Source organism: Chanodichthys erythropterus, chromosome 13 (genome assembly GCF_024489055.1).
Source record: "Chanodichthys erythropterus isolate Z2021 chromosome 13, ASM2448905v1, whole genome shotgun sequence".
NCBI lineage: Eukaryota > Metazoa > Chordata > Actinopteri > Cypriniformes > Xenocyprididae > Chanodichthys > Chanodichthys erythropterus.
Window position 1 is genome coordinate 37134435 of NC_090233.1, and position 24530 is coordinate 37158964.

A 24530-nucleotide genomic window follows, 5' to 3' on the forward strand; every position below is an offset into this window, starting at 1 on the left:
CAATGAGTATATTATAATATTACACTGCTTTGTCCATGCAAAAGCTCATCTTCATCTTCAAAAATCAAATATGAACAACTCTATATTGAATCACTATATTTGCCTTTACAGAATCAAAGAATAAAAATAGACTGAATCTTGTTAAGGCTAAAGGTTATTTATATTAACACACTGTTGACTGTATCAAAATAAATGCATCTTCAATTATTGTGTTTGCATTAATAATGACTATTCTAGGTACAGTCGTCTCATATTGAACCTGTAACTGCAAATAAGGTCAAGTGCAACCAATAACAGTCTAACACAGCGCTGTTTTACAGCTCAATGATCATTTACTGCACAGGTCACATTCATACTGTCTGAATCACATAAAATACTAATGCTAACAATCACAAATGCTCTTTATGCAGTCATTTTTCTTAAGAATGTTTATGTTTGCGCGTGCGGCTGAACACATACGTTAAAATATGAGGTCGAAAAAGCCAAACCTGATTCATAAATAGTTATTAATACACGACAACATCACTAACAAATTGTGGTTTGTTTGTGTCGCAGCAACGCGTTCCTTACAAATGTTTTGGACTCGTCCACTCCGCCCTCTAACCCGGAAGTACTGTACAACTCTCTTAAAAATAAAGGGCCAGAATTAAAAGTCGATCAAGGCTCCGACAACCGAAGCTGGTTCTGTTTATATATATAAATTTAAAATTACATACTGTCACTGGAGGACTTTCTATTTTTATTTAATAATACTGCTAATAATAATATTTGCATCACTTGCATTATTGTACATTATTACCATAATTGTTAGCCCTTTGTTCAAACTGTCCAGTACATGTGTAAATCAAGTCAGCAAAGATCAGAGTTAAATCATAGTAACCAGTAACCTGATTATATATATATATCATATGTTTGTTAAAATCTTGTGTAAGAATCCCACTGCCCCACTCTTTTGCAGCCAATTAACCTTCAGAGAAGAATCATCAAGCACACCAACCTTTGAACTGCACGTTGGTCACGGATACCCTGTTTCTGCTGACATTTCTGAACTGCTGATCAATCATTAGTCCCAAAACTATGTCATATGTGGATCTTTTGGTAAACAGATGGATTAATGTTGCTAAATAATTTCAGTAGACTAGAATAGCTTTATTTAGTGAAAAAAAAGTATGCTAAGTATACTTGCAGCCAGACTAATTATCAGTATATTTTAAGTGTGTTAATGATTAGTTAAATTAAAGTGCGCTATTTTGAAACAACTATTTTTGTACTAAGTATATTTTAGTTGTAATGAAGTTGTATAAAACACAACTTTAAGTATATTTAGTGTACTTTTGTGTGCTAAATTGGAACAACTTCAAGTATACTTATAGTATATGCCTGTGTAGGGACTAATTACATGCTTGATCAGTGATTTTAAAGTGTACTTTATTTGTGTTATAAGTACACTTTATTTGTGATTTAAGTACATTACAAATTAATTACGAGTGTCTTCCGAAAACGCAAGCACTATGAATATATTATTTTACAGGTAATAGTATAGCATACTGTATGCTCAGTACCTTTGGCTTATTCCAAATACAAAAATTACACACTTTGCAGTCAATAACAATACATTTTGTTATTACTTATACTTTGTATAATATAGTCAACATTTAATCAAAGTTGTCCTAAAACCTTCTTCTCAGGACAACTTTGCTGAACTTTTTTGATCCACTTCAAATACTGACTATTGTACTTTGAATTACACAATCTCACACAATACAGTATTATTTTACAGTCTATGGTGTAACTTATTAAACATATTTACACATATTTGGAAATTGTAGGCTACACTGCATTTAAAAAATGGGCTTTTAATGAGTTAGTCATACTGAAATAAATAAGCACAAGTAATAAATATTAAAAATTAAAATAAAAATCCATATGAATTCCAAGGATGAAAAGTAAACTTAAAAAAATATACTTAAATTTAACTCTAAATACACTACAGCTTCAGGATATTAAATAATGTATTTTTTAAATATACTTTCAGTGCATTGTTACAATGATCATTTTCAGCACACAGTTAAAATATACCTCAAATATATTTTTATAAAGTGCAAATAAATACACTTTTAAAAAATAAACTGAACTTTCACTTCAAGTATATTTTTCTAAAATATATTTTTTTTAGAAAATATACTAAAGTACAATTATTTTAAAGTGTGTTAAAAGTTGTATTGTGAAAATATGTTAATATACTTTTTATATATTTAAAGATAGTACATTTTTTGTTAGTATATTTGCAATGTATAGAAAAAGGGAATATATTTAAAATACAATAAAGTATACTTTTTTCACTAGGGTAGTGATTTCATCATCCATCCTTTTTAATACTTCATTAAGCACAGATCTTAAAATTAAGACCTACTGTAGATACAATTTGTTGCAGAGATGTGAATTGCAAAAAGTTAAACAGTCAATCACAAATCAGTCAATATGATACAATCAGCTCCATTGTTACTGACTGTTGCTGTCTCCCTGCACTCAGGGTGAAATCTGTGATAAACTCTATGGACTTCGGCCAGGCCCTCTCTTCTATTCACTACATGTGTTGAAAAAACACTCCTCCCTTCTAACACCTGCAATTGGATAAACTACAATCACTCCCCCTTTAAACCAACTCAAATATCTAGACTAAGTTCTAATACTTTCTTTCTGACAGGAATCCACAGGAACTCACGCTCCAGCAGTCAGTCATCATGACAGACAGAGGTGCATTTGATACCAATGTGGTGACCCTCACCAGGTTTGTCTTAGAAGAGGGCAGAAAAGCCAAAGGAACTGGGGAGCTAACAACCCTTCTGAACTCCATGTGCACAGCCATCAAAGCCATTTCCACTGCTGTCAGAAAAGCCGGGATTGCCAATCTGTGAGTACTGTTGCATCTTCACTAGCCAGCAAACATTTAGACTTTCACAGAAAGTGCAGCAATGTTAAATAACAATTTATGGACTGTATATCATACGTATTGGATTTACTTTTAAGATTGCATTTTTAGACTATTCTATCATTTTTGCTTACCATAGTACGAAAAAGTGTGAAAACTTTTCTCTGTTTAATGGTATTCATTGTGCACTACCACTTCCCAGAAAATACAATATGGTTTAGTGTCCCATTGATTAGAACTATTTCAATAGTTCATTTCTATCTGTGCAACACTCTTTTTATGGTGCATGGTGCTTGCACAATTGAGTATATTTTTATGTCCATTCACTGTTGTAGTGGCTGGTCGGTTCTGCTACTTTGCAAACAAACACTGCAGACTGCAGGCAATGATTAGACCTTGTCTCTTGTTGAAATAGGGGGCAAAGGTTGACTCATTCCTAAGAAATTATCAGCACTGCAAGAGGGAAAAGCATATAGGCCACATAATTGTCCATGAATTAATCACTTTTATAAATGTCCATCTCTTTTTCTCAGCTATGGAATTGCCGGAAGCACAAATGTTACAGGTGATCAGGTGAAAAAGTTGGATGTCCTGTCCAATGATCTTGTAATAAACATGATTAAATCCTCCTTCACATCCTGTGTTTTGGTTTCTGAAGAAGATGAGAAAGCCATCATTATAGAACCAGAAAAAAGGGTAAGTGTGTGCATCATTTTTTTAAACCTAAAAATCTTTCACCAAATTAAAGTAAAAGTAAAAAGTCAAAGTAAACCATTCAGACACCCAAATAACTGTTCTTCTTAAAATGGACTTTAATCCAAAGTAATATGTGAATTATGCTTGTTTTGGTCTGTGAAATCATTTTGTTTGTTGGTTTATTAAATTTATCTGTATTAACTAGCTACTTTGATGAATTTGTGTTGTGCAATAAACTACATGATGATGTCCTTTTTTTCACCCAGGGCAAATATGTGGTTTGCTTCGATCCCCTGGATGGCTCTTCAAACATTGACTGCTTAGCTTCTATTGGAACCATTTTTGCAGTCTACAGAAAGGTACAGTACAGGCTTTCAGATCCACTGCAGTACAAACAGATGTCTTTACAGCCATCTAATGAAATGCTTTTGTTTGTTTGTTTGTGTGTGCACATGATCTCCAGGAAACTGATGATGAACCCTCAGAGAAGGATGCCTTGCGGAGCGGCAGAAACATTGTGGCAGCAGGGTATGCTCTTTATGGCAGTGCTACCATGCTGGTTCTCTCCACAGGCCAGGGAGTCAACTGCTTCATGCTTGATCCTGTACGTCAGCATTATGTTATATACCTTATATTCTAATCTAATGTATATAGCTTTAAATGCATTAGACTAATCTTTCTGCATCCTTTCCTCCTCTATCATTAGGCCATCGGTGAGTTCATACTTGTGGACCAGAACGTCAGGATTAAGAAGAAGGGAAAGATCTACAGTCTCAATGAAGGCTATGCACAGCATTTTTACCCAGATGTCACAGAATATCTGCAAAAGAAGAAATTCCCAGAGGTAAGAGCCTCCAGATTCTGAGCATATCTCACTGAAGGGAAAAAAATCTGTTTAGTAACCGTGGTGATTTTAGTTAACATCATGATAAAGTCAAGTCTTGATTTAAGACTTAAGATAACTTACTGTTGTTTAAAAGTTTGGGGTCAGTAACATTTTTTATGTTCTCATGCTTACCAAGGCTGCATTTATTTGATCAAACACATATTCAAAACAGTAATATTGTGAAATGTTATTCCAATTTAAATTAAATGTTTCTATTTTAATATATTTTAAAATTAAATGTTTTACAAAGATGGAAAAGCCTAATTTTTAGCAGCTATTATTGCAGTATTCAGTGTCACATCATCCTTCAGCAATCATTCTAATATGCTGATTTGATGCTTTAAGAATCAATATTCAAAACAGTTGTGCTGCTTAATAATTAAAACACTTTTTTTCCAGGTCTCTCTGATGAATAGAAAGTCTAAAACAGCATTTATTCAAAATATGAATGTTTTGCGACATTACAGATGTCTTTATACTGTCACTTTTGATTCATTTAATGGATCTTTGCTGAATAAAAGTGTTCATTTCTTAATACAAAATTTCTCAAGTGAGACCATTAAAGTTATATGTGATATTTTTTTTCTTTTTTCAATTTAAGTGCACATTTTTTACTTAATTTCTGTCTTAATTTCTTATCTATATATATAAGTTTGTCAAATTCAGCACAGTGAATATTTTTAACCAACATCATAGCCTGTTTCACTGACTGTGAAGATAATGTTCTCTCTCTGACCTGCAGGATGGCAGTTCACCCTATGGAGGGCGCTATGTGGGCTCCATGGTAGCTGATGTGCACAGGACGCTGGTTTATGGTGGAATTTTCCTGTACCCTGCTAATGTCAAGAGCCCCAAGGGCAAGGTGAGAAAAACATGGTTAAGTAGTAAATGCACTGAAATGCTAACTACACCACAAGGGATTTGTGTTATAATAAGAGTCAGTGTCATGTTAAAATGTACTTTGAGGCAACAGTCTCACTGATTTCATGTATCTTTCTGATCTCCAGCTGAGGCTGTTGTATGAGTGCAACCCCATGGCCTTCATCATAGAGCAGGCCGGAGGTATGGCAACAACAGGAGCCATGAATGTTCTAGACATCAAACCTGACACAATCCACCAGAGGGTTCCTGTAGTGCTGGGCTCCCCTGATGATGTGCAGGAGTATATCTCCATCTACAAGAAACACACCAAATGAGATGCCACCAGATGAGCATCTTTTGCAATCTACTACAACCATCATCATCCCACTGAACCTCAAAAACAAATAGTGAAACCATAACGACAAAACATGAAGCATCTGTTATCTGTATATATATTGTAGGGTACAAGAACTTTCCATTTTAAGTTTGTGTAAATTTTTTTACTCTTATGGCCCCTAGTTATATAATTCATAATAATATAAAGTGAATATAAATATATAATCTGATGCCATACAATGGAAAGTGACTGATATTAAATCACATCTGTTCACCTTGAAAATAAAATCAGAACATTGTCTGATTGTGTCTGCATTAAACATCATTTGATGATCAGAAATCATTGGGAAATTATATAAGCTTTAATTTTTTTTCAGCCAAACACATATATCTCATGTCAAATATGAATCATTATCATGCCCATATAAATCATTAGCAATCAACTTTTGAAATACATCTTATGATGGGGTTTTGGATATTTTGAATCATCACTGAAAGTTAGGGTTTGATAAATCTTGATAAGACTTTCAACATTTAAATTTAAATGAATCGCATGGCATAGAACTGTTGTGCTTAAACTCTAATGTGAAATGTTTTGAAACTAAAATTTATTTACAAGTTGTGCAATTATTTTTTTTTAAATTATAGTATGGAATGTAGAAATACTAGAAAAGCATTCTTTTTCCCATGCAAAAGTTCTGTTATGATCCTTTGTTAAATTTTTTTTACATCACTAAAACTAGCTATTTTAACAGGGGTGTGTAGACTTCTTATATCCACTGTAACTGAAATAAATAAACTTAAGTTGAAATACTAAAATTGCCAAAAGTATAAAAAAATTATAAGTTAAAGCTATGTAGTAGGCTATTAAAATAATAATAATAAAAAAAGAAAAAAGCACATAACAAAAGTACTAAAACTTAAGCTAAAATGAAAATGAAACTAAAAATAAATTCCGGTTATTCATCACTTCCCTCACAGCCACAATCCTGCTCTGATAGGAAGGTATTTGTCCCCATCTAGTGGTCTGATACTCGAACAACAGCGGAAAAGTGGCTAAATTGTGGTGACGTCAGACGCAAAAGAGCGTCGCTGTATTTTTCTCATCGATCGCAGGTGTCTCTACCGGCCATCACGAAGGAGTTACGTACTTAGGTAACATCACTTTTAGCTCGCATTCATCCACAAAGTAATTTCTGTGCGCTGTAGTCTCGCGCTGTCAGGATGTCTCAAGTATTTTGCTTGTATACACATCTTTTAAAGCTAGCTAGTAGTGTTTTCTATTGGTTAGATTGTAGCTTATCGCCCGGAGAATGTTTGTAATTTTGACATAACAGTAACTAATTTGTAGAAATGTATCGAATAGTTTGAGTAACATCAAGCGAAAACACACATCTTCTGGACACTCAAGTCATGTGTTTAACGTACAATCGTGCCTTAATTTACAGTTCCTGCATGTTATATTCTGTCTCTAAATCCTTCTAACATGCGTTTTGAGCTCTCTAGTCTAGTGCTTACAAAACTGAGTTTTTCATTTGTGGTATTTTCAAACAATATACAGTCAATAAAACAGACAGTTGCTCTCAGGTTTCCTCAATCCTCTTATCAACAAAGTCACAGCAATGTCAGTGTTCCACATGCTCTCTCAATCTGTCATGATGAACTCGGTAGTGTTCACTGGGTTTCACACCAGTAATGTTGTTTAGCTGTTACCCATAAAACACACAAAACTCTCGTTTTAAGCGTTGATGCAAGCAAACCAGTTTAGTCAGGTTTAATCAGCAGGCTACAATAACACATTACATGTATATTTTTAATATTATTAAGTTGTTTCAGGATCCTTGTTTGCTAAGATTAAAATTCTTCACATTTCCTGTTTGAGGCTATAAATGGTAACTTATGCAAACAATAAATCAAATAAGTTACCTGTTTAAAATTGTTGTTTACTATTGAATGCATGGAGATGTACTTTTATAGGTTAACATATTAATATTTATTTTTTGTTCAGAATGACGTTGGGAGCGATTGCCTCTGTGATCCTCGCTATAGGAGGAGCTGCAATGTTTTCTGCTCTTCATAAGATTGAGGAAGGACATGTGGGTGTTTACTACAGGTCAGATGCTCAAGATTTTCCAATAATCTAGAAATAAACCGATGCTGCAGAGCATGTCAGTCTCTACTCTATGTGTGTTCTTCTCTCCTCTCAGAGGTGGAGCTCTGCTGACCACCACCAGTGGCCCTGGATTTCACCTGATGCTGCCGTTCATTACTACATTCAAATCTGTACAGGTAAGAGGCAGGCTTTTAATACAACTTTATACATAATAGTTCTGTATAGTAGTTTTTTTTTCTTATTGCATCTTCTCATTTTTCGTAAAGACAACCCTACAAACAGATGAAGTAAAGAACGTTCCATGCGGCACAAGGTGAGGTTGATTGTTCATTCATCAGATTCGTGTGCATGCAAAGCAAAAGCAAGAACACCAGCGTTAGCATGGGTGTTTGGTTTTCTTTATTGCTACATACCAAATTCTTGTTTGGTGAACTCTGGCCTGCAGTTCTGTATAGCCAACATAGTCATTGCAGGGTAGGAAAAAAAGGGTGTTTAAAGCCTAGTCTGAATGCACCTTAAGAGAGAGGTCAGTTTAGGTTGAAACAGAGGTTGTGTTAGAACATAACTAATAAATGAATACATCTCCTATTCTTCCCTGAGACTTTTCAGATTATTGTTGTAAACAATAATAAATAATAAATGTATGTATTGTATTTGATGATTATATTTAGTTAGATTAGTTCACCCAAAAATTAAATTTCGGTCATGTCATCTGTAAGACCTTTGTTCATCTTCAGAAGACAAATTATGATATTTTGGCAACACTTTAAAATTAGGTTCATTAGTTAACATGAACTAATAATGAACTGCACTTCTACAGCATTTATTAATCTTTGTTGATGTTTATTTCAACATTTACTAATACATTATTAAAATCTTGTTAACATTAGTTAATGCGCTGTGAACTAACATGAACACACAATGAGCAACTGTATTTTAACTAATGTTAACGAAGATTAGTAAATACAGTAACAAATGTATTGCTCTTGGTAATTTCATGTTAGTTGATACTTTAACTAATGTTTACATAATGAACCTTATTGTAAAGTGTTACTGATATTTTGATGAAATCTGAGAGCTGTCTGACTCCTCCATAGATGGCAATTTAATTACCACTGTTAAGGCCCAGAAAGGTAGAAAAGACATTGTTAAAATGTCCATTTGACTACAGTGGTTCAAGCTTAATTTTATAAAGCAACAAGAATACTTTTTGTGTGCTAAAACAAAGCAAAAATAATGACTTTATTAAATAAATTTGTCTCTTCTATCATTCTCCCACGCTGTTTACATTGTAGACACAGTGCAGCGCTTCTGGGTTCTCTGTCAGAACGCTGTAGAACCCGGAAAGTGATTTCTGAGAAATGCTGTTGAAAATTAAATCAGCACCTAAACAAACAACTTTTTTTATTTCATAGATCTCTATTCTATGTGTGTGCTAAAAATTGTGTTTGTACACAGTGGCTGTGTAAATTTGAGAAAAAACAAAGTAGATTGGACCGATCCAAGAGGGACATTTGTAGAAAGACTGTAGAAACTAAAGAGAGATTGTTGAGAGATGTTACTAAAGAGGAAAAGGTGAGAGCAATATGATTAAAAGAAGAAGTGTTATGATCAGGCAAGAGCTAGGATCCACATTAATATTGGAAAAGGTTTCTAGCATTCGAGAGATGTTAGAGAGCAGGAAGGCCTGAAAACAGATGCTGAGGTTGATTTGTTTCTGCTCGATACATGAATAACATGGTTTTTGAATGTTTCACATAACCAAGATATGCTGTTGTTGTTGTTGTTGAATCACAGCTGATTCATACTTGCACAAGCTGTCTGATGCGTCAGCTTTTACTGGTTGCTTGTGTTGCAAAGTGTGTTTGTTTGGGTATTGATTTCAAATATCAACAGTGTTTCTCAGGAATCTCTTACTGCAACTTTAATGTGTTTAAATGTGTGTGTCTATATATACAATGCTGTTCAAAAGTTTGGGGTCAGTAAGATTTTTGATGTTTTTGAAGAAGATTCTTACAAAACAAAAAGTAATATTGTGAAATTGTAATTTAATAGTAATTAAAATAATTTAAAATGTAATTTATTCCTGTGATGACAAGGCTGAATTTTCAGCAGCCTCCAGTCTTTAGTGTCACACGATTCTTCAGAAATCCTTGTTATATACTAATTTGGTGCTCAATAAACATTTCTCATCACAGCCTTAAATAAAAAAAAAAAATTCTGGGATTTTTTTTTTTTTTTTTTTTTGATAAATAGGATGTTCAAATGATCAGCATTTATTTGAAATAGAAAACGTGTAACATTATAAATATCTTTACTGTTGTTTCTGTAAAAGTATATAAAAAGGTCAAATAAAAGTTAGATAGATTTACACACTCATTCATATATGGAAACCTATTGTTTTGCTTTACAGTGGAGGTGTAATTATCTATTTTGATCTCATTGAGGTGGTGAACTACCTTGCTCCCTCTGCAGGTAAAATGAGTTTTTTGTCATTTATAATGTAGAACTGCATAAAAGGGTGTTGTGAGGGGTGGACAGCTGTAACATGGGTGGGCCCACTGAAAGCCTTTTTGGCATAGCCTCCTCACCGATAAATATATTATATCATTTCTGATGACTCAGACTTTTACTGTCATTTATTTTAAGTGCCCTATTCATCTTTTTCTTAACATCATTGTCTGCTCTGCTGCAGTTTATGGCATTGTGAGAAACTTTACTGCCGACTATGACAAAGCCCTGATTTTCAACAAGGTTCACCATGAGCTGAATCAGTTCTGTAGTGTGCACTCACTTCAGGAGGTCTACATAGGTCTATTTGGTAAGTGTTGTGTAGTGTTGTGTTTTTATAGTGTGTTAGATGATTTTATACCAGTAAGCTTGTTAATATTTTGCTGCATTTCAATGTAAGGGTCTCTTCCTTGCAGCTGACAGCAACTGCCTCTCAATAGACATGCTGGACATGCATTTCTGTAAATGCATTTTTACTTGCTAAAATGTCAAGACACCCTAAATGCACAGTATACCTATAATTTTTATTTAGGTATTAAAAAAATAGTATGAATGTTTTTCATTAACTCATTTATTTTTCATAACGAAACTCCCTATAGTAATTACATTGGATTTTCTTTAGCTCTAGAAATGCATTTTGAATTTTCCAGTGTCAGAAGTTCATAATAGATTTAGATCTCTATAATAAATTTACTTCACAATGGTGTGAGGGTATTACAGCCCTCTAGTGGTGATGTGGAGGTGCTCTATGTGACTAGTGGCTTAAGCTTCTCTACTGCTTTTTATTTAGTTGTGTTGTGATGAGAAAATGAGATTATAAGTTCTGTGTATCATTTATTAAGTGACCTGTTGATTTTTCTCCGACCTGAGATCAAATAGATGAGAATCTAAAGCTCACTCTGCAGGAGGATCTCACCAGCATGGCACCTGGACTCATCATTCAGGTGGGATTCATCATGGATTTGCCTTGCAATTTAGGCCCTGTTTACACTAGTGCGTTTTTGTTTTAAAACAGCGTTTTAAAATGAAAACGATCCTCATCTACAGTGTAATGTCCACAGCATTTCAAAAACAATCTCCATCTACACTACATGGCCGAAAACACATGTCACATGACCGTTTGTGCACACTGAACATGCGTGTACAAGTGTAAAGAGTTGCCTCCATGTAGGTAGTTGCAGTATTAAAAAAAATTGCAGAGTTTAACTGCACAGTGGTTGCAAAAAATAACAACAAAGCCAGCAAAGATTGCAGTTCAGTCTTCATGTTATTGTTTATACGGTTGTCAAGGATACGCAGAGCGAACATGGGCAGCCATGCCATCGCTTTCAAAACTCTCTGTTTATACTAAAACACAACCCTGCCATTTTCAAACTAAAAGGGGGTCTGCAGCGTTTTCAAAAGTCTCTGTTTTCAAGGTTCGAAAACGCTGGTGTAGTGTAAACAACAGGCGTAACTATAGCAAAACTTGTGCAGCTGTAGCAAAAACATGCTAGTGTAAACAGGGCCTTAGTCTGTCTTCTGTTCCATTCCACAGAATTCTGTTCTTGTCAGCATTGTCAACAGCCATCTTCTGCACAGGTTATATGTTAGTGCTTAGTTAAACAGTTCTTTCAAATTCAGGAGAGATAACCATGGTCTTTCGTAACTCATTACCAAAACTTTATCTGGTTTTACATTTTGTCAGACGATGCTATTTATGTATGTGTTTGTCTTTCTTTTTTTATGTTTTCTTTAGCGATATTATTTTTTTCGACTATACGGACACTTTTGGGGCCCTTACCATGCTCAAAAACTCTTGAAACTTTGCACACACTAGAATTGTCGGCCATCAGGGCGGGGCAGAAGCTGGTACCTGGGTGTGGCAGGGGGGCTCGACGCCACCCCCATGAACGGTGTCTAAAAACGTCCATATATCAAATACGCTTGCACATATTAGTATGAAACTCAGTACACATATAGACCTCATCGGGCCTAACAACTTTTGTGCTCTAAGTTATACGTCAGCTCAACAGGAAGTCAGCTATTATGGGTTGTTTGGAAAACACATGCTCTGGATTTTGATATACTCCTCCTAGACGATTAATCCAATCACCACCAGACTCGATCAGCATGAAGGCAAGACATTGAGGATGCTAAATTGCAAGCGGATTTTTGATATCTCGAATGGTTTGGCCGTGGCGAGGCAACGAATTTATAGTGAGAAAAGGGAAACAGGAAATTATAAGTTATAATGTCTGCACACATTGATTGATTTTTATGAAACTTCAGGTGTGTGTTCATTATAGGAGGCTGATCAGATGGATATGACTATTGTGAGTCAAAGTTATAGCGCCACCAATTGGCAGCAGGAAGTGTCTCACTTTCAAAATGCTTTGAGATCACCCTCTTATTTTTACCCGATTTGCTTCAAACTTCATCAGTGTAATGTCAATATCTCAAACACTGTTGCCATGGCAACACATCAGACTTTAATATTTGTTTTGGATGCTTTTGAGACACTTGGCATGCTTCAAATTGCATGAAACTCGATACAAACGTCAAAGATGTCATCCAGTAGACATGGGCAAAACAGTAGAAACAGGCGGGGAGGAGGGCCTCTATAGTGCCATCTTTTGACAAAAGTGGGGGGTTAGTTTAAACTACAGTCACCAAACTCGGTACACTTATTGTTCTCATTGAGCCGGACAACTTTCTCATTTACAGTCATTAGCTCTGACCAACAGGAAGTCAGATATTTTGGTTTGAATGTGGATTTTTCACTCACACACACACACCCACACACCCACACGCCCACACTCACACCCACACACACACACACACACACGCCCACACGCCCACACTCACACCCACACTCACACACACACACCCACCCACACTCCCTCACTCATACACACACACCCACACTCACTCACTCACTCACTCACTCACTCACTCACTCACTCACTCACTCACTCACTCACTCACTCACTCACTCACTCTCTCTCTCCATGATTTTATAAAAGTGGCTGTTTACAATAAACTTGCACAAGTGAGCAGAAAAATCAAGACTTGTACCTTATTATTACCTGAGATATACCTGAGACCTGATAATAAAATCGTCTTTGCAGGTTCTGTGATTTAGCTCTATTAATTAATTTTGTCATTTTTATTTTTTCATTGAATACCACACATATTGAAATCAAATGAAAGCATGCTTTTGGTGTATACGATTGGTGCACAAATGATAGCTCAGGGAAGTCAAAAGACACATGAAGTGTTAAGATATCAGATCAGCAATCACAGACATTTGCATTAAGACTGGATTACATTTCTCAGAGTACTGTTGAATTTGCTCAAATAACAGTATATAATTTGCTCTGGAATTTTTATAGAGGTTGTCTGAGAAAAACACAGACATGGCAGATTAGGATGTTATCTAATTTTAAATGATATCATGGATGTGACTGTTGTGGTTTGTGATCATATGGGCACCAGCTGCTGCAGTAAATGTGGTGTGAATTTGACATAGACATTTTATGTTTAACCATTTTAAATGCCTATTGCCTGCCGTGCACAGTTGCCCTGAAGCCACCAGGGTGGCGCTGCCACCGGGCTTGGGCCCATCATCACTGCTTGCAGCTATATTTTAGCTTTGGTTTGGCAGGATTCACATTTCTTATGTCAAATCCCTTTGGTGCAGAACCAAGCTTTCACAGAGCCTTTCTCATAATCAGTTGTGCAAGCAGTAGATTTCCATTGCTGTTGTTTCTCATCTGGCAGCACTAAAAATGTGCAAGACATCAGCTCATTGGTACAACACTGAAATCATCAGTATCCTGATTCATTCTTCCTTGTAGCCTGAATTCTCTAATGGAGTTTTTTTGTGGGTAATGTAAACAACACTTTTCCCAAAAAAACCTCCATTAGAGAATTCAGGCTACAAGGAAGAATGAAGACTGGATGAGCTGCGAGTCACATGAAACTATATGACCATATCCAGTCATTTTGTTCTAAGATCCATTTCCTCAGACTCCTTTCTCAAGGGCCTTCTAGCAAAATTGTTGCATAACAAGGTCTCTTTGTGAGAAGATTGTTCTGGCTTTTTAATTATGTATTTAGATTTTATTTACAAAAATTATGTCTGTCTCTCTTCTCTCTTTAATTTGTCTCTCCTCTCTTCCTCTCTCTCGTAAACAGGCAGTCCGTGTTACCAAACCAAACATTCCAGAGAGCATTCGCAGGAACTATGAACTAATGTGAGTTTATGAGAACCTTATGCACGTGGCATGTTATAGTAATGATTCATGATCCAAACACCTTTAAACAGTGAGTGATTGTAGTGGTAATAAATGTTTCTTACTGGCCATGATTTATGCACATATATGCATATGCACAAAGGAATTATTGGTAACACTTTATTTTACAGTGTCATTGTTACATATGATACATGTATTTACTGTAGTAATGTAATTGTTGGTGGAAACACAGCATTCAGCAGAGAGTAAGGATCCAAATGCAGTTTATTACAAGTATTCTCCAAAAATCATAAGTCCAAAAATCAAAGGTCCATGTATCAGTCCAAACATATAGCATCCATAGAGAGAAACGGGAACGAGAACTCCAAGAACTCCATGAAACCAAAAGAGACTGCTCAAGAATGCTGACTGTCATGCAAACCAAAACAAACAAACAAGACTTCATACTGAGTACATGGCAAAAGGCCATTATTTCAAGTAATAATTGAAATTATGCATAATTACATACAATTAACTCTAAACCAAACCCTCATCCTAACCTTAAGCCTATAGTAAGTACATGCAGTTAATTGTCATTTTTCAGTACTTAAATGTATAATTACACTGTAATAATGGCACCTCAAAATAAAGTGTAAGCAAACTATTCTTCTTACTTTATTTATTATTAATTAATAATCTTGCATATTAGTGACACACAGTACAGGTTAAGTTTCTCACAGCATCATACAGTAAATGAGCCACTCACAGTTCTGTATTTGTTTGTGTATTTTTATTTCACTCTCAACACTCCCATTAGTAGGGCTCAAACTGTGAATGTATTATGTTGCCAGCTGGCAAGTAACTGATGAGTCTTCATTTTGGACCCTGGTTACAGCTTAAGTAAACTGCAACACTGTATTTTGGTCTAAAGAAAGAATATTCTGTCTGTGCTTATCAGTTGAACTTGTTTGAATCTTAATTTTGTGTGTCTTCTCAGGGAGAGTGAGAGGACAAAGTTACTGATTGCGGCTCAGACACAGAAGGTGGTAGAGAAGGAAGCAGAGACAGAGAGGAAAAAGGCTGTCATTGGTGAACAAAAGTGTTTTTCTTCATTTTCAGCCTGATTCATTTTCAGCATGTTTGGTCGTGTGCATTGAATACTGATGAAGTTATTGCTCATTTAAAAGTAAAAGAATGTTGCTCTTTTTTTCATATCTGCAGAGGCAGAGAAGGTGGCTCAGGTGGCTGAAATCAAATATGGCCAAAAAGTTATGGAAAAGGAAACGGAGAAAAAGATATCAGAAATTGAAGGTAGGTGAATGTTTGTTCATGTTTCCTCAGGGGTTTAAGACTGCAATGCAGGATAATAACAACAGGTCAGATTAACCATATTGGCCCAGATATTTTATCAAAATATAAAACTAACAATGGTCAGGGTTTGGAAGAAATGACCTCATAGCATTATATACCTACTTCATAAATTAAATATAACATTACATTCAAAAGTTTTGTTCAGTAAGATATTTTTTAGGAAATTAATACTTTTATTCAGCAAAGATGTATTTAATTTATCAAAAGTTACAGTAAAGACATTTATAATGTTACAAAAAATCATTTTCAAAGAAATGCTGTTTCCTTTGTTCATCAAAAAATCCTGAAAAAATGTACCACAGTTTCCACAGCATTATTAAGCAGCACATCTGTTTTATTGATCATTAGCATGACACTGAAGACTGGAATATTTGCTGAAATTCAGCTTTGCCATCACAATAATAATTTACATTTTAAAGGTGGGGTATGTATTTTTTCAACAATGCTGGTGGACATTGTTGATATTTGAAATCAACCTAAACAAACCCACCCCTCTCTTTATTGCTCCGCCTCCAAAACTCACCCTCCAATCCTAACCACCCTGCTCCGAGTCGGTCTTGAACCCCGGCCCGTCCTCTGCTGACAGGCGAGGCGTGTGCACTGACAATGACGCCAAACACCGCATTCTCTAGCGGTCGTCAGTGTGCAGTGGTTTACTTGCTTAACTATCTTCACTATCTGGCCACTGTTACACACGCAATGCGAGAGTGGATGTCCGTTTATCAAAGCTGACGTGCAACAAAATGCTTCACGAAAAATAAAGTGCAGATGATGAACGTATGACAAGGAAGCACAAAAAATGAATGTACAGTACACAAAAGTAAATAAAAAAACAAGAGTTCGTTGTTAGTCGCCAACAGCACAGCAGCTCCAGACAATCAGTGACACTCAAACACAGTTTTACTCACATGTGAAGCGGAATCAAAGCAGCCTCCATGTCTGTTTTCAGTCCTTCCCGCTTAGCTCTCTCCAGCACTGGAAAGCTTTTCCAATATTAATGCTGGTCCTAGTCATAAACCTTCATTCCAGTGATATTCTCTCTGATGAGCTCTTATGTATTGCGTCTCATCATCTCTCTTTTTGTGTTTTTATTCCTTTTCTTTCAAATCTCCTGCTTGCTCGTTCCGTCTCCACGACCATCATACTAATGCTGATTGGTTAGTCATTTGTTGTTTGTGTCGGCCCGACTAACTTCCAAACAGTGTTGTTGAAAAAATAGATGCATAACCTACCTTTAAAATATATCAAAATAGAAAACAGTTATTTTAAATTGTAACAATATTTCACAATGGTACTTTTTCTGTGTTTTTGTTCAAATAAATGCAGCCATGGTGAACATAACAGACTTTCAAAAACATAAAGCACATTGTTACAGGAGTTGTTAGGTTCAAAACTTTTACCTAAACCTATAGGAGTTTGTCTCCTCAACGTAAAAGATTATGTGAGAATGAAACAAGCAAAAAACAAAACTACAGAGAGAATGATTGATTGCATGGTGAAAACAAATGCAAATGATTACATGCAAAGCAGGTCATTATCATTAGAGCAAGACCTCTACAAATTATCCAGTGTGTCTATTGACAGATATTGCCAGAAATGCATTATGTATTTTTTATGTATAAATTAATTATATGCTATTTACATAGAATTGTTAACCAGAATCTGGAAGAAGGTCAGTGAGAAGTTTTTTGTTAACCTAGATTATTGTTGAAGTAAAAAAGTTTAAAAAGTGAAACAAACAACAAGTTATAGAGGTTTAAGATTATGAAAATTATTTAATGAACATTATTTTATATAAAATATATATTTTATAAAACATGTTGAACTCAATAACTGCTAGATTTGTTCCAAATTTGATGTTGATATCTCAAAAAATTAGCTTTCAATAACATTTTGAGACACAGTACCAAATTTCCCCTGTTAGATGCCAGCGAAGCTACAATGGTACAGACAGCTGTGGGATTTGTGATTTGCACTACAGTAGAATTTTTCTCTCTCAAATATTACACATGCACACACCATTTTTTTAGTACCCACATACAAACCACACACTGACATCCACGCCAACACACCCACACAATTATAGCTGCATAATTAATCCAATGGGCTCTATAATATGCAGAAGCAGAAAACGGGAAAAAAGTGAGTATTTCCTTTATAGGCTAAACCTGAGAATTTTAATTTTGAAGCCTTGCCAATAGAATGAAAGCCTATTAACAAAGACTGCATTATTTTATAATTAAATGGCCCTGGAATTAAAAAATACAGTTTTAATGGGTTTCATTGGGGACATTTTTGTCCTTAAGTTCCTGAGTGGTCCTGAACTATTTTGTGTTACTAGTGTAAAGTAGATTTATTAAAGGAAATGAAGGTGAAATAGTATTCCAATATACTATTTAACACAGGCAAAATGAAACATAATAAACCAAAATAAAACTGAAACAAAAATGTCCATAAGGATGCACAAGGTTTAATAAAAACAGCCAGTAGTTTACTCATCAGTATGTCTGCCCTTATGTTTTCTACTTTGCAGTATTATGGAATGTTTTTTAAAGGTTAGGTTTCTTTACCTTCTCACAGTAGTTCTGGGAAATATACTTTCCTGAGCCAAACGGCTGAATCACACATGCTAAAAACCACAATGTTCACAAGGATTCATGTGAACATTGGTTAGGAATTTTTTTGGTTAGGAAATTGTTTGGTTAGGAAATTGGACAGTCAGAGTTATTCTGAACTAATGTGAAACTAAAAATTGGGTAGAATTATAGATATTTTCTTTTCTCAATGTGTAAGCCTACAGTATGTACAAGATGGTGTCGTAAAGGCAGATGCAAGGACTGTTTGTTCTGAACATGATTTGGAACTTGTATATTAGTTTATTATTATGCCGTTATTCATTGCAACACAATACATAATGGGTAAATTCCAAACAGCGTTTTTCTTTAAGGGCATGGGAATGGGATACCATTTGTAGGGGAGTTTTAAAAAAAAAAGTGAAGACCTCACAAAGAGCCCTTCCACAATTTGTTAGCGAAGGGTACATATAGACGTGCCGATATTCGGTAATGCGATATATCCCGATAATCAATTTGCATGATATTGTTATCGTGGGCACTTAAAATTAATTATTATTGAATGAATTGTGGAATTATTTAATTATTATTTATTACGAATTATCCAATTTTTATAATGCATTTTAAGAATACTTTCGTCATCAACCGTATAAAATGCACAAAAACCGCTGTATTCTGCGTCAAAGGGACACACGCTTAGATGTAAACAAGCCCAACGTGCATGAGAAGCACATAGCGAAACGAGTGAAGGAGACGCGCTGAATGAAAGTGCGCGTTCACTCTCTGACAGCAGATGGCGCTGATTGAACAGCAGAAACACTGCGGTTACCCCGGAAACCCATAAACACAGCAGCTCTGCTACTGAACAGTATTTAAAATGCTTCAAACAGCCATTCAGTTTTTTGTATGTAATGTTGTTCATCACAGCATCAAATACTTAATACTTAAAGACTTAATAGGCTATTTGTTTACAAACTTAAACATTTTTATATTATAATCTGGACTACAACATGCCCCCTATAATGATTTAAAATGTTCTGATTATTTGTTATAGTTCAGTAACACTAAGTGATATAAGGCTTCATTAGTTAACATGTTAATTCATTATTACCAAACTGACATTTATTAATCTTAGATAATGTTGTTATTATTATTATATCAAATTATTATTTAATGGACCTAAGCTATAACTAATAATGATCCGTTGTATTTTTTAACTAACGTTAACGAAAAATAATACCTTATGTTACAAATGTAGCTATTGCTTATTCTTAATCTTAGTTAATGCGTTAATATTAAATAATGAGACCTTATTGTAAAGTGTTGCCTGTTGTTCTATATCATTCTTTTGCATTTTTATTTGTCTGAGACATTTTACTTTAATTTTTTTGTGTACTGCTGCATTATTATATTTAAATGTTCAGTTCTTTTTGTTATAAAAAAAACTTTGCTGCCGTTCCATGGCTGCAGCAGGCGCAATGATATTACACAGCGTCTCTCACAAACGTCTCCATGGTTGCACGGCACTTTCCCTGTGCAAGCAGGGGCTCACGGGCGCTGCGTAATATCATTGCACTGCTGCAGCCATGGAACGGCAGCAAAGTTCCTTGATTATTACGCCTGAATGAGAGTATAGTTCCTAGCCATATCAGCCTAGAAAATCACAACTTTTTATTTTCCGTCGGTCTTAGTACACGATTTAACTACAGAAGAGTCAAGTTTTAAATAGGAAAAATATCAAAACTCTTTGGTCATTTTTAAGCGCGATGCTAACGGTCTAATCAGATTCAATGAACTATGCTAAGCTATGCTAAAAGTGGTACCGCCAGAACCGGAGATCGGCTGAATGGATTCGAAAACGGTAAAACTCAACTGTTTAACTCTAGGGGAGTTGGAAAATTAGCCTATTTTCAAAAAAAGTGGAGTGTTCCTTTAAGTTTAAAGTTTCATAGGTATGAAATGTTTAATAGTAGATACATTATGACTACCTACCTAAAAAGATGGCCAGTTTTAAAGTGGAGAGGGAACACACACGTACTGTGTATAAAGTATGTTTTGTTTTGTTTTTTTAAAGATAAATAAAACAACTTCATTTTAAAGTGTATATTAATTTGCAACAATTATATTAACAACAATAATAAGAACGTTCTGTTGTCAATGTGCTGTCATGGTAACATTCCAGGTGAAGATAATGAGGAAATTACATTGTCTTTCACTGCTCCCTTCCCATTGCGGTTTTGAAGGCTAAGTAAGTTATTTTAATGGATTTGTAATGAAAAAGATTCAAATTATAGCATATGTTACATATGTTAGAATGACAGCTAGCACCACGGACGTGTTATTACTAAATGATGTTTGAGGTGTCAAAGTTCTACTTAATGATTGATCTGCTGGAGCAAGTTGGATGGAAAGTCTATGCTGATCAAATAAGTAAATCATAATAAAAGGCAGATTTGTTTTTTTTCTAAAAGTCCTCATTATGTCTTGATCTCTGACTGGGTTGCTTAAATATAAAAGCTCTGGTGTATATACTGCCTCATAATACTTGGACATCCGCTGTCCTAATCTTTCCAGCGAATAGTGAAACTGGCCAGAATGTCTTTTGCAGGTCTCATCAACTGAGTTCTGGTTGTAAAACTAGTGAAAAATCTGGCAGGAGTGCAACAAAGTCAGTCTCAGTCAATTTTTCCCACATTAAAAGTTTGTACATAATATATTACTTTTGAAAAATACATTAAAAATCATGTACACAGTCATATCAGTCATCTAATAGCCATCTGTTTTATTTTATGTGAAAGCTGGTCCCCTCATGGCGGCCGGCATGTTGAGATACAAAGATGATATGTAGGAATTACCCTAATTAAGAGACCTGTAAAAAGCAGTCACATCCTTGTATAGTTCTAACTCATAATTACAACTTTTTAACTCTTGACTCTCTAATTTTCTGAGGTTTGGGTGATCCGACTCCATATATTAATAATCATAAGTGTGAATTGGGATGCTTAAAATGAATTCATCACACAGTTCTGGATGAATGTTGCTGTGATTTCTGTTGTTCATTTTGCACTATTATTTGTTTTGCTATCTTTATAGACAGCGCTTTCCTTGCTAGGCAGAAAACAAAAGCAGATGCAGATTTCTACACCGCACAGAGAGCAGCTGAGGCCAATAAGGTAAACTCTTAAAACTGCACCCCATCATTACTGTGCTCATTGTTTTATGAACATGTGTTTAACTTTTCTCTTGTCTTGTCTTCTCTTCTCTTCTCACAGCTCAAGCTGACCCCTGAATATCTCCAGCTGATGAAATTTAAGGCAATAGCAGCTAATAGTAAGATTTACTTTGGAAGTGAGATCCCTAACATGTTTATGGACTCAGGACCAGGAAGCTCCTCCTCCGCTGCCTCCAAAGCCATAGACGCCATCTCAGAGGGCATACTGGACTTGGAATGACAAGAGATGGGGTAGAACTCTGGGTTGTAGCACTGAGGATAAATTAACAGGTAATGATAGAGACTAATGGCCAGTCAGTAGACTGCATTGGTACAATCAGTACAGCTGAAACCACTTCAGTAAAGTAACATGGTGCTTTATCAGTGGGACAGAAACACCTGCGTTTATACCCTAGTGACTTGATCACAAGCCAGTGGTGCTTGAACAGAGTATTATACTTTTCAATAGAACGGAATGTGGCGCTTTAAATTTGAATCTGAGAATGTACGCACAAGATTGTGCATGTTTTTAGATATATCAAGTTTATAAAATGAAACTGTCATTAATTTTTTTGTTGTATTTTTTTTTTTTACACTGAGGGATTGGTTTATGTACTTAATAGACATCTTAGCATCTTAAAGGCTCTTATACCTCAGGGATTATTTTTTTTCAAGCCCCTCAGAATAAAAGAGTATGTAGTAGATTAGGATTTTTAAAACTTTGATGCCATTTGTTTTGCATTTTTACTTAATTCACTAAAATTGATGAAACTAACTTACTGAGAAAATCTTTCAAGAGATAATTTGTAGTGAGGACATAGTTGTGTAAACTGACAGCATAGGTCATGTGGTAACAGTGTAGCATAAATCATATAATGTTAAATATAGAAGCAATGCATCGTATATATTTAAAAATAGTGTGTGCAGATTTTTAGTAGTTTGAACGCAGCAAGAAATTTTCCCTCCTAAGCAATGTACAGTACACTATATAGCGATGCCCCCTTTAAATTAGCAAGTGTTTTTTGCCTTTTCTAGTACGCATGCAGCACTGATAAGCCCAGAGAGGAACTGTGATCTCACAAACCTCCCAGTTCTTCTGTCTCTTTCACATTTCCGAGTATTTGAGTGTTGACTGCATCAATAATTAGTTATTGTCTTTGTCTGGTCATTGACCTGTACAAATTAGCATGTCTGTGAGCTGTTTCTCACTGATGGAATGTTTATTCTACTTTAGTTTGTTAGTTATGTTTGGAATATGTTCCATAAATGATTTCCGTTTCCTCTAAACTCAAGTTCTATTAAAAAATATACAGGCATTTTTTTGTTTAGTGTTTAAAATAGTTACATGAAGATCATGTACACAGTGTAACTCATTCTTGTACCTCCAGATATAACTCATGTGGATCAGTAGCTTGAAGTCAGGTATACATGTTAAGTCATATATATCTGGAACTTGAAGGAAGAATTTTTTCACTGATGTACCGTATAAATGTTCCTAAAAATGAACAGCATACCTCATATTTGTACATTTGAAATTAGAAATTGATCTCATTAGTGTTACTGTCTTTGAAAGTGGGACAGCTTTGATTTAAGAACTTTAGTTCCTTTGAGAACTTTAGTGAGACTTTTTCAAAGGGCATGTTTATTTACACACAGTTGTTTTTGGCTAAGAATTGCTTGTTTTAAACATTGTAGCGGATTGTTTGTTCAAAACCTCAGAGACTCATCAGAACTTCCCAAAGATTTTTACTGTTCATGTCTGTGTTTTGCTGCACTTGAGTGTGTGTAGAATCACTGTCTTTTTTGTCGTGTGTTGTCAAGTTCACAGTTTCTTTATAAATGTACATTAACAGTACAATTTGCTATGTGTTGGGTGGGTAATTGTTTATACAGTAACGTTTTTTTTTTTCCCCCTTTATTAAGTCTTTGTGTTCAGTTTTAAAAATGTATTCAGGTGACATCTTCAAAAGCATGTTCCCTTTTACATTTAAATGCTTGAATGCTATATGAAAGGTGATCAATAATAATGATTATTATTATTACTTTTGTTTTTGTTGTTGTTGTTGTTGTTTTCCGTTGCACAACATTAAAGGTCAAATTGATTTAAGGAGAAGTGTATTTTGTGGAAGGTTTAAAAATGTGCCGATGGAAAAATATATCAAGAAAAACAATCAAATCAAGAAAAAAGGCTTGAGATTTCAAGATTCATGTGTTCTTTTTTCCAACTGTCAGATTTACTTTTTTGGATTAATTAATTAATGTTGGTTGATTTTTAGCAAAACCTTTTTCATCAACACTTGGATAGCCATAGAAGACCATTGTGAGTATGATCACACTGGCTGATGGCCTGTTTTTATAGGGTCTTTTTTTAAAAGAAACTTTGCCTCTTTATCCAGATACATTGATTGCAGTTTGTGGGAACTTGCAGTGAGGACATTACAAGAAAATAAATGCTTAATGCTTTCTTGTGCAATTTCCTGATTGTTTAAAGAGATGTTATGTACTAAACATTGGCATCATGATAATAAAGAACAGCTGTTCAGTCTAACACTGTGGTCTTGTATTACATCAATGTTGTCATACGTTTTTGTTGTATAATTGCAAAAAACTTGCCATTTGTCTTAGTTATGAACAAATCTCTTCTTTTCCCTATTTTTTTTCCAGACATATCATTTCCAGCTGTTTTAATAATCTAATAATAATAATAATAAAGACATAAACTGTCTTCAGTTGGGCAGGTTAATGAAAATTTTCATCATTTAATCACCTTTATGTAGTTTATAAACTGTATGACTTTCTTTGGTGGAACATAAAAAAGTATAT

The 24530-nt window shown here is 34.9% G+C and overlaps 3 protein-coding genes across 5 annotated transcripts in view; 2 read left to right on the forward strand and 1 right to left on the reverse strand.

The window, feature by feature from the left end:
• The window catches only part of ttc33 (tetratricopeptide repeat domain 33), a 37393-nt gene extending 36796 nt beyond the window's left edge, over positions 1 to 597 (reverse strand). Inside the window, exon 1 of one of the 3 annotated variants that reach the window (XM_067407208.1) lies at positions 571 to 597. Coding sequence is in view for 1 of the 3 variants with exons in the window: in XM_067407206.1 (XP_067263307.1) it covers positions 460 to 497 (38 nt within the window). In the remaining 2 variants the exon portion in view is untranslated. Of the gene's footprint in view, positions 1 to 459 lie in introns of all 3 variants that reach the window. The other 2 variants (XM_067407207.1, XM_067407206.1) reach the window with 2 other exon arrangements.
• Positions 598 to 2690: 2093 nt separating this feature from the next.
• Positions 2691 to 6067, forward strand: fbp1b (fructose-1,6-bisphosphatase 1b). Its single transcript, XM_067405905.1, has 7 exons — positions 2691 to 2914; positions 3466 to 3628; positions 3895 to 3987; positions 4092 to 4232; positions 4335 to 4472; positions 5257 to 5376; positions 5522 to 6067. Exons 1-7 carry the CDS (start codon positions 2745 to 2747, stop codon positions 5708 to 5710), a joined length of 1014 nt encoding a protein of 337 aa, XP_067262006.1. The 5' UTR covers positions 2691 to 2744; the 3' UTR covers positions 5711 to 6067.
• Positions 6068 to 6759: 692 nt separating this feature from the next.
• erlin2 (ER lipid raft associated 2) lies at positions 6760 to 24231 on the forward strand. The gene is made up of 12 exons (XM_067405906.1): positions 6760 to 6866; positions 7720 to 7824; positions 7919 to 8000; positions 8091 to 8137; positions 10238 to 10299; positions 10520 to 10645; positions 11206 to 11279; positions 14515 to 14573; positions 15550 to 15641; positions 15774 to 15863; positions 21590 to 21669; positions 21769 to 24231. The coding sequence occupies exons 2-12, from the start codon at positions 7721 to 7723 to the stop codon at positions 21946 to 21948; spliced, it is 996 nt and encodes a 331-aa protein (XP_067262007.1). The 5' UTR covers positions 6760 to 6866; position 7720; the 3' UTR covers positions 21949 to 24231.
• The last annotated feature ends 299 nt before the right edge of the window (positions 24232 to 24530 follow it).

Coding starts and splice junctions, on each gene's coding strand:
- fbp1b (XM_067405905.1), top strand. CDS start 2,745: ATGACAGACAGAGGTGCATTTGATACCAATGTGGTGACCCTCACCAGG. Junction 2,915..3,465: donor AAAGCCGGGATTGCCAATCT/GTGAGTACTGTT, acceptor TCTTTTTCTCAG/CTATGGAATTGCCGGAAGCA. Junction 3,629..3,894: donor TTATAGAACCAGAAAAAAGG/GTAAGTGTGTGC, acceptor TTTTTCACCCAG/GGCAAATATGTGGTTTGCTT.
- erlin2 (XM_067405906.1), top strand. CDS start 7,721: ATGACGTTGGGAGCGATTGCCTCTGTGATCCTCGCTATAGGAGGAGCT. Junction 8,001..8,090: donor CTACATTCAAATCTGTACAG/GTAAGAGGCAGG, acceptor TTTTTCGTAAAG/ACAACCCTACAAACAGATGA. Junction 11,280..14,514: donor CACCTGGACTCATCATTCAG/GTGGGATTCATC, acceptor TCTCGTAAACAG/GCAGTCCGTGTTACCAAACC.